At 39.5% G+C, this 10336-nt stretch overlaps 1 protein-coding gene across 1 annotated transcript; it reads right to left on the minus strand.

Annotated features, from left to right (window-relative positions):
* Window positions 1-816: 816 nt before the first annotated feature.
* On the minus strand, window positions 817-1752 carry LOC133066992 (olfactory receptor 10D1B-like). The gene has a single exon (XM_061158302.1). The coding sequence runs from the start codon at window positions 1750-1752 to the stop codon at window positions 817-819; it is 936 nt and encodes a 311-aa protein (XP_061014285.1).
* Between the last annotated feature and the right edge of the window lie 8584 nt (window positions 1753-10336).

A 10336-nucleotide genomic window follows, 5' to 3' on the forward strand; every position in this document is an offset into this window, starting at 1 on the left:
GTAATGCTCAATGAGTTCAGCTGTGAAAACAAACTATATTGAAACAGCACATTTTTCAACTTTCCCATATTTCAGCCAAAGCAAAAAGAAATGTAGGCATGGGGACCAAACGCAAATGCTTTCCATAAACAGAGAAGTCAAAGGTACAAAACGATGATATCTAGGATGTCACATTGCCTCCTGGCTGTGCTGAGGAATACAAAACCAAGTTCAGATTTTCTGAAACAGCTTCATAGTGCAGTCACAGCTCTGTGGATTCTGCCCATCTGCCCTTCCCACATTCCTCGTCACATGCTACACATTTCCAGTAAAAAGTGACCTCTCTCCTTCCCTTATCAGCAGCATGATAACACACACGTCCCAGGGTCAGAAAGCCAGCCCTCAAGTCTTCTTTCTGCCATTCACTCTTTATGTGTCCTTGCATACGTGCATGCGTGCTAAGTCGCTTCAGTTTGTCCAACTCTTTATGACCCCATGGACTGCAACCCACCAGGCTCCTCTGTCCATGGGATTCTCCAGGCAAGAATACTTGAGCGGGTTGCCATGCCCTCCTTCAGGGGATCTTCCTGACCCGAGGATTGAACTCTCATCTCTTATATCTCCTGTATTGACTGGCAGGTTCTTTACTACTACTGCTGCCTGGAAGCCCTGTGTGTCCTTAACAAGCCATTTTATCTCTTCCAGTCTTAGTCCCCACATCACAAAATGGATGTAATCATAATAGTACCTGTCCTCTCAAAAATGTTTGTGAATATTACTGTAGAGTAATATTCCATAAACTATGAAGTGCAGTTGAAGTAGTAGCTACTGATTTCTCTACCTCTGCTCAGGAAGGAAGTCCAGCTGATATAGGACCTTCCTCAGAGATGACTTCACCTCCTTATTCCTGAGGCTGTAGATCAGGGGGTTGAGCATGGGGGTGACCAGGTTATTCAGGATCTGAACAGTTGCATCCATCCAGGGGCTTGGGGTTGGCCGTAGGTAGATGAGGACCACTGGCATGTAGAAAAGCAGGATGGCAGTGAGGTGGGCGCTGCAAGTGGAGAAGGCGTGCTTTCGGCCGGCTGCAGAGCGGATCCGCAAGATGGAGCAGATGATGCGGCTGTAGGAGGTGAGGATGAGAAGGAAGCAGCTGAGGGGCATGAGACCCACACTGATGAACCCCACCATCTCCAGGGCCGAGGTGTCTGCACAAGCCAGCTTCAGCATGACCGGGATATCACAGAAGAAATAGTCCACCTCATTGGGGCCACAGTAGGGCAATTGGAAGGTGAGCGTAGTTAGAAAGGTGGCCTGAATACAGCCAAAAAACGAGGTGCCCATGGCCAGGATGGCACACGCTCTGTGACTCATGATTATTGTGTAGCGCAGAGGGTAACATATGGCAACAAAGCGATCATAGGCCATTACCGTGTACAGGAAACACTCCGTACAACCCAGGAAGTGGTAGAAGAAGAGCTGGGACACGCAGCCTGCGTAGGAGATGGCTCGGCTGTTCCCTGAGAGATAGAAGAGCATCTTGGGGGAACTCACAGAGGGAAAAAACATGTCACACACAGACAGTTTACACAGGAAGAAGTACATGGGAGTGTGCAGCCGAGCGGAGGAGACAATCGCCAGTAGGATGAGCAGGTTCCCCATAAGGGTGAGGATGTAGAAGGACAGAAACAGGACAAAGAGCATGGTCTCTAGGTCCTCTGTGTGCGGGATGCCCAGCAGAATAAACTCAGTCACCACCGAGGCATTCCTCATAGCTGTGATGAAGTCAGACCTTGAAAAGGGATCGGGAACACTGAAGTCTGAACACCAATATCAAATAATTAAGCTTTTTGCCGATGAGCACATTGGCTGTGTTTTTAACTAGCAACAACCCGCCTTCCTATGAATGGCAGGTTCTATATTAAAAATATCATGTATTAAGAAAAGGATATTTTACAGCCAGTCTATCCATCTCTTGGAAGGAATGTCTTGAGAGGCTGATGGTTGTTTATGACAAGACCAGAAGTTTTGAGATCTATTAAAATCATTTTCAGGTCAAGTTAGAAACCACTTTACAGTTGTTTAATCCATGGATTCACTCTTTTAAGGCACATTTATATTTTGAAATCTCACAATATCTTTGAGAAGCAAACTCCCACTATGCATTACCCTCTGAAAAATAATCAGGAAAAAATTGTGTTAGGAATCAGAACATTTAATATTAATTCTGGCTTTGCCACTTATTAGCTTCAGTAGTTCAAACAATGTATACAATATCTTCCATAGACATAGTTTTGTCATACACAAAATGAAAATAATAATTACCTTAGCAAAAACATCAACAACAAAGATTCCCTGGTGTCATAGTAAAGTTAATGAAATTTCTATGAAAGTATCTGGGAAAAACATAAATCTTAATGAAAACCGTATTTTTATGTTTCTTAAATATGTGTTTAAATACCTTTCTTCAATGTTGGCATTCTAAAATTATTTGCAAATACATGTTTTATGAAATGACATTATTAAATAGATTTACATCACATCCTCTTCAGGTTACATCCTTCCAGACTTGGTAGGTACAATGTCGCCAACTATCAGGAGATGCTTCTCTGGTTCTTCTGGTCCTCTTAACATTTTCTGAGTGGACTTAGAAGTATTAAGTCCTAAGGTGACTCTGGAATATTAAGTAAAAGAAAGAATTGCAGCAAGTAGAGTACCAAATACTATAATAACCTATGGTTCTATAATATTGTTTGATTTTTAAAATCCATTTCAGGAAAAAGAAGCCTCAAGGACCAGGAAGGTCCCTTTGTGTGGCCCCAAGTGTGTGGGGGGCAGAAGTTAATGATAAGATGCAGGCATGGGCAGAGTTTGAAACACTCACAGTCCACCTGAGAATGCAGTCACATTTCCCAGTGTTATAACAAGACCTCATGTTTGGGGCCACTGAGCAGAGAACAGAGTGCTCCAGCCAAACACACCTTAATTCTCCTACTTATAAAGAATTGAGTCCCATAGGGTTTGTGCATTTGAGACCTGTACACACTGCTGCTTCCAGGAGTGCTTCCTTGGAAGTGGATTCAGATCCCCTGAAGCCCTATTTGGGAATGAGTGATAGCTCTGAGGGAGCAATCAGTTTGTTGACCTTACTCATCATCCAGCTATGAAATAATAGTAGTGAGATCATCAGTAAGGAATGCTCTGAAGTGGGAAATAGCTGTGTTCCTTCAAGAGTATTTGCATGGTAGCATAAGTTCCAATTCTAACTTTAGATCACCTGCAATGCTATCTCTTTTTTGGTTGTCTTCTACAGCTTCAAACTTTTCCTTGTGATATCCTTTGTCTACTGTTTTTGAAATTATTGGTACATCCATGCAATTACGCAGTTCTCTCTAATAAACATCACTTTTCCAGGTAGAAACTTCATCAGTTATTATTTGCTTTATATCTACTATCATTATTTGTCCTTCAGGTCAATACTCCTAAAGACAAATATACATTCATGGAGGGTAATCAGTGTAAATAAAGGGGTTGGCTGCAAACCTTCTCCAAAAGAAACTGCTTGACTAAATAGCTAATGTTCAGTTAAAAATTCACAGTAAACATTTGCCACATGCTAAAGAAAGTAAAAGTGTTAGTTACTCAGTCATGTCTGACTCTTTGCAACCCCATGAACTGTAGCCTGTCAGGCTCCTCTGTGCATGGAATTCTCTAGGCAAGAAGACTGGAGTGGGCTGCCATTTCCTTCTCCAGGAGGCCTTCCTGACCTAGGAATTGAACCCGGTCTCCTGCATTGACAGGCAAATTTACTGTCTGAGCCATCATGTAAGCTCTGACACATTCTAAGTGTTATGCTAATTCTTAAAATTTATTATTACATTTAATATCCCAAAGAAACCATAAAACCATATAAAGAAACTGAAAAGCAGATTAAATAACTGATCACACAACTAGAAACTGACTGCACTGAGACTGTAATTTTATTTTATTTTATTTTATTTTGAGACTGTAATTTTAAAGCCAGTGTTTTTAAGCTCAACGCTATGATGAATTCCAGAGATTTGAATCTTGTACCCAGACATATAATGTGATTTTTCAAAGGCTTCCAGGGCTGATAGATAAACTTTGTATGCACTCTTCCATGTGATGATTCAGGAATCATGGGCATATCTGGTAGAAAGACAGATTTATTTTCAATGCAGAAAGTTTAATTATTAGAAATTATATATCAATGAAGTAAGTAATCCTTATGATATAGTTATTTCCTTGTCTGGAAATATCCAAGAAAAATGTAAAACAAATAATCTTTCAGGTATGCCATTAAGGCTTTTCTCAATTTGAATGAATAACTTGAGTTCAAGTTCTTACTAATTTTGGAATTATTTTATTTATACTGGAAAGTTTATGTCCATTGAATTGGTGATGTTATCTAACCATCTCATCCTCTGCTGCCCTCTTCTCCTTTTGTCTCAGGCTTTCCCAGCATCAGGGTCTTTTCCAATGAGTCAACTCTTCACATCAGTAGCCAAAGTATTGGAGCTTCAATTTCACAATCCATCCTTCCAATGAATATTAAGAGTTGATTTCCTTTAGGAAGGACTGGTTTGAATTCCTTCCTGTCCAAGGGACTCTCAAGAGTCTTCTCCAGCGCCACAATTCAAAATCATCGATTCTTTGGCACTCAGCCATCTCGATGATCCAACTCTCATATCCATACATGACTATTGGAAAGACCATAGCTTTGACTATATGGACTTTTATCAGCAAAATAATGTCTCTGCTTTTTAATATGCTGTCTAGGTCTGCCATAGCTTTCTTTCCAAGAATCAGTGATCTTCTAATTTCATTGCTTCTGTCACCAGCCATGATTTTGTAGCTTCCACACCCCAAGAAAAGAAAATCTGTCACTGCTTCAAACTTTTCCCGTTCTATTTGTCATGAAGTGATGGGACTGGAGGCCCTGATCTTAGTTTTCTGAATGTTGAGTTTTAAGCCAGCTTTTCACTCTCCTTTTTCACCCTCATCGAGGCTCTTTAGTTCCTTTGTGAATATATGACAGTTTTAATAATAACTAATATTTATTGTGCATTTCCTATATGCCAGAATTCTGCTGAGTGCTCTCCATTAAGTAGGCAATATTATTTCCCTCATTTCTAGTAGAAAATTTAGTCTCAAAGAGTTTAAGCAACTTGCCTAATGTAATCGAGTCAATTAACGGATCCAGAATGATATGACTCTTCCCTTTGAGTTATAAAGAAAAAAATAATTCAATCCTAAAGGAAATCCTTTCTGAATATTCACTGGAAGGACTGATGCTGTTGAAGCTCCAGTACTTTGGCCACCTGATGTGAAGAGCTGAGTCATTAGAAAAGACCCTGATACTGGAAAAGATTGAAGGCAGGAGGAGAAGGGGATGATAGAGGATGAGATGGTTGGATGGCATCACCAACTCAATGAATATGAGATTAAACAAGCTCTGGGAGATGGTGAAGGACATCACCATCTCCTCCCATGCTGCAGTCCATGGGGTCACAGAGAGTCAAACAGGACTGAGGGACTAAACAACATCAACTCTGATTTTTATAACTAATATCACCTTATATTTGTGATAGGTGAGTTTTTCAATGCAATTTCACGTTTTCAAAGTTAATTTTCTCAATAACTTTGTAATGTAGTTCTTATTAACTGCATTTTACAAGTAAAGCCATTGGACTCAGAGCAACTGTGACTTTCCTAAAGTTAGACAACAGAACGCAGTCATCTCCAAGCTTAGCCCTCTTTCACTACATCATCACTGCTTCCCAAAACGACCCCATACAGAAAGCAGCTGGCCCTGTGTGAGAGAATTATTAATAGATTCACTTGAGGGTTTTGGAGGAGTGTTGTGTATGCCCTTAGTGTATGCCTTATTACCATTTTTATCGTGTATTCCATGGCAAGATTATATGAGAGAGAGAAAGAGAAGAGAACCTGTTCAGAATATGTCTTGTTTCATAGGAATCGAGTCTCAGAAATTTCAGTAGGTGTTTCTCAAGGGAGCTGTCTTGCTACAATTTATTTGTAGGAAATTTTGCATTATTTGCATCACTCTTGTTTTAATCAGAAAAAAAGGCCCTGACTTGTTTAATGCCTTTTTTCCTCTACTCCGAAATTCAAGTAAGTCACTAGCATATTCTTGCAACAACTGATTTCTCAACTAATCATTCAGCAGAACTTTCTGATTATAAATAGCAGGGCTAAGTCCAGGCGTTCTTGGCCCAGTGACAGGTGCTTTATTGTTTGTTGGTAGGACTGGGGTCTGGCATGAGTAACCAAGTGAGAGTTTCTTCTTTCATCTGCAAAAACTCAGCAGTGAAGAGGTGGACCGTGAGCCAAAATGCAAGAGTAAGATATGGCTACTTACTTACTTACTGGGTCATAAATTTCTTAATCAGTTTTCCCCCTCCCTTTCTTTTTCTCTTTTTTCTTCTGGTAAGAAAGTGTTCAGCTGCTTTACTGGGCTTCCTAACAATTTAATGGTTTCTATGGAAGAGGTGGAACCCAGTTAATGGAGGAATTAAGTTAATAAATATAGGAATGAAACATACTTTCTGCATTTTTGTTGGGGAGAGATGGGTATGACAGAAATATCAGGGGCTTGAATCCTAGGAAACTCTCTTGAGTGGCTTGGTGTCCTTAGTTACTACCAGTTCCTAAGCAATTCCTCACATTTCTTTGTGGTCCCCATTCCCATGATGAGAGCCGGTCAACTGCTGGGATATGGTTCAAGTACCCTCAGCAGGCTACAGTACTGAAACAGCCTCTGTGTGTGATGGAGCAGAAAGATGACTGATTTAGCAGGTTTGAGATATAGCCCAGTCTGTCAAGCAAACTACAGTATCCAGTTTCCATGGCACAAGCAGACAAGTAGGTCATGGTTCAGAAAGAACAAAACTTTTAGTAACAACAGCTATCCTGAAAGATACAGTAGAGCATTCTTACAAAAGAAAAAAAAGTGTATAATAAAGATGCATCTTTGTGTCACATATATGTAAATATATATATATGTGTGTGTGTGTAACTATATATATTCAGGGTTCAATTGCTAAGCTTTTTATGATTATATTCCTTCCTGTTTTGCTCTCATTCATTCTAACAATATTAAATCCTGTCTTCACTCACATATTTATATTTCTAGCCCAGATTTCCCCCCTTGAATTCTAGACTTGTTACTCAATATCTCCATGTAGGGGTCTGGATGTTAGGCATCTCAAACTCACTGTAACCGAAGAGGCACTCTTGTTTTTCCATTCCAAGCTTTCCCACAACTATCTCTAGCTTAGTAAATAAAACACTACAAAAAACAAAAACAGAGAAAATCTTGGAAAAAGTCAGAGTCAAGCAACACACTTTATCCACGAAGAAAAAAGGATAAGAATTACAACACATTTCTTGCCAAAAATTATATAACCAAGGGAAAAGTGGCATGAGATGTTTAAAGTGTTGAAATAGTCAAGCACAGCATATTTAATTCAATAGCCAGTGAAATTATCCTTCAGAAGTGAAGGAGAAATAAATACTCTCAGACAAACAAAATCTGAGGAAATCTATTTCCAGGAGAACTATTCTGCAAGAAATGCTAAAAGGAATTCTTCAGAAAGAAGGAAAATAATATAGGTCAGAAACTCAGATATACATAAACAAAGAGTGTCAGAGAAGGATTAAATAAAGGTAAAATAAATCTTTTATTTTTCTTAATCTAAAAGATAACTTTTTAAAGCAATACTAATGCATTGGATAATTATAATTATAAAGAAATGAACAACAATGCCACAATGAATGGGATGAAACAATTATGAAAACTCTCTAACTCATCAAGGTACCTGAACTACATGTAAAGTAAGATAATGCTATTTGAAGGTGGACCTGATTCGTTTTAAATATATATTGCAAATTCTAGGGAAACAACTAAAAACTACATATAAAGAAATATAATTGATATGTTGAGAGTGGAGATAAAATGAAATCACATATGCTGCTTAATTAAAACCAAAAAGGAAAATGTTTAAAAACAGATGTAAGAAATAGAAAGCAAACTTAGTAAATATTAAGCCAGTTAAATCACTGATTACAAAATGTGCTAACTAAAACTCAAAGATGGTCAGAGTAGCTAAAAACACAAGTGAAGTGAAGTCGCTCAGTCTTGTCTGACTCTTTGAGACCCCATGGACTGTAGCCTACCAGACTCCTCTGTCCATGAGATTTTCCAGGATAGAATACTGGAGTGGGTTGCCAGTGGTTAAGATTCCAGGCTCCTAATGCCAAGGGCACAGGTTCAATCCCTAGTTGGGATACTAAGATCCTTCATGCCATACAGTGTGGCTAAAAAAAAAAGTGTGTGTGTGTGTGTACCACTAGAAACCCAATTTAATTATAAAGACTTATGTTAAAAGTAAAGGAATAGAGAAAGTTATATATCAGGCTAACATTAATCAAAAGAAAGCTGGACTAACTATATTCATTTTAGACAAAGCAGATTTCAGAAAAAGGAAAATAATCAGAGATAAAGGTGCTTATTACAACATAATCATTATGTATCATTATGTACATAATGTACATCATTACATAAGATAAAGGGTGCATATTATATAATGATAAAATCTAAAATGTGTATGTGCCTAATAAGAGAACATCAAAATGCATGAGGTAAAAACTGATAGAACTGAAAGGAAAAACAATATATGGGGCATTGCATGCAGTTTTTCTTCTTGTCAACCAGGTACGTCAAACAGATGGGACTGATTTTAAGGGAGCCATGGCTGAGTTGGGAGAGAAACAGCAGATGCTAAATAATCTCCAACATGACTGTGTTAGCCTTGAGGAAAACATGCCACATGCTAAGTCACTTCAGTCATGTCCAGCTCCTTGTGACCCCATGAACTGCAGCCCATCAGGCTCCTCTGTCCATGGGATTTTCCAGGCAGGAGTACTGGAGTGGGTTGCCATTTCCTTCTCCAAGAGGATCTTCCTGACCCAGGGATCCATCCCGGGTCTCCTGCATTGGCAGGAGGATTCTTTACCATCTGAGCCAACAGGGAAGCCCTTGGTGAAAATAGCAATGGGTTGACTAATAAGTCTCTGTAGAACAGCATACCCTGCCCTGAAGGCACTGGGCTCAGTCTGAGTGGGAGACTCTTGAGGCCGTGTTATCTGCCTTCCTTCTGGCCAAGTCTGCAGCAGCCAGGAAACAACTACAGGAAGAGGGCGAGGAAAACCAATATGAGAGCAGCTTCCTTCCCAGGCTCCTTGCCCAGATCATCAGTTCCTGAAAGCACAGATAGTGTTTGACATTTTTCTAAAACATGAAGCACCAGCCTTGAAAGTGGGCTTCAGTGCAAGTGATAAAATATCTTTGTTGGTTCCAAAGATCTGAGGAATTGTTGTTTGGATCTGAGGAATTTATAGTTGGGACAACATTCTATAACACAAGAGCACAACTAGAAAAATAAAAGCATGGGCATTTATAGTTTATACTTTAAAATGGGAGTTGATTCTGCAATTTAAAGAAAACATAAGTAAGATTGTCCTTTGTTTTTTTGGTTTTTGCTCAGTTGCTCACTCCTGTCTGACTCTTTGTAACCCCATGGACTATATATAGCCCACCAGGCTCCTCTATCCCTGGGATCTTTCAGACAAGAATATTGGAGTGGGTTGCCATTTCCTTTCCTGTTTTTTGTTTTAGAAGTTCCTAAGTCTCATGTCTGGAAGCTGAGGGTGAGCAAAGGAGAGATGAGCAATGAATGGAATAGTCAACGTCCTGCACGATAAATGTAAAGGACTGTCGTTTTGTGGAAGAGAGTAATTGTGCAAGTGTCATGGTCCTTAAGAACCTGTCTTTTCTGTCATTACATTGATAGAGACTATCTAGATCAGGGGTCTCCAGCTTCTAGGATCTAATGCTTGATGATCTGAGATGGGGCTGATATAATAATAATAGAAATAAAGTACACAATAAATGTGCTTGAATTATCCTGAAACCAACTATCCCCGTCCCCATCACCCCAGGTCCATGGAAAAATTCTTCCACAAAACTGGTCCCTGGTGCCCAGAAGTTGGGTTACCTCTGATCTAGATGACAAACTTGAATGCAAGCCTATTTTATGAAAAGACTAAGCCCTTATTTCTCTTAAGTTCAATGTGTGTACAAATCACCTGATGAACTTGTGAAAATGCAGATTTTGATACTGTAGTTTCTGGGGTTGCCTAAAATTCTGCATCTCTAGCAAGCTTCTCGGTGATGTCAGAACCATATTGCATGGGTTGCACTCAGCTGTAGTAAACTTGTAAGAAAGTCTTGGGAAGTGAGTCACCACTGTGC

The sequence above is a fragment of the Dama dama genome, chromosome 2 (genome assembly GCF_033118175.1).
Source record: "Dama dama isolate Ldn47 chromosome 2, ASM3311817v1, whole genome shotgun sequence".
NCBI lineage: Eukaryota > Metazoa > Chordata > Mammalia > Artiodactyla > Cervidae > Dama > Dama dama.

Bases quoted from the DNA above. Each gene is read 5' to 3' on its own strand.
- LOC133066992 (XM_061158302.1), bottom strand. From the start codon at position 1,752: ATGAGGAATGCCTCGGTGGTGACTGAGTTTATTCTGCTGGGCATCCCG.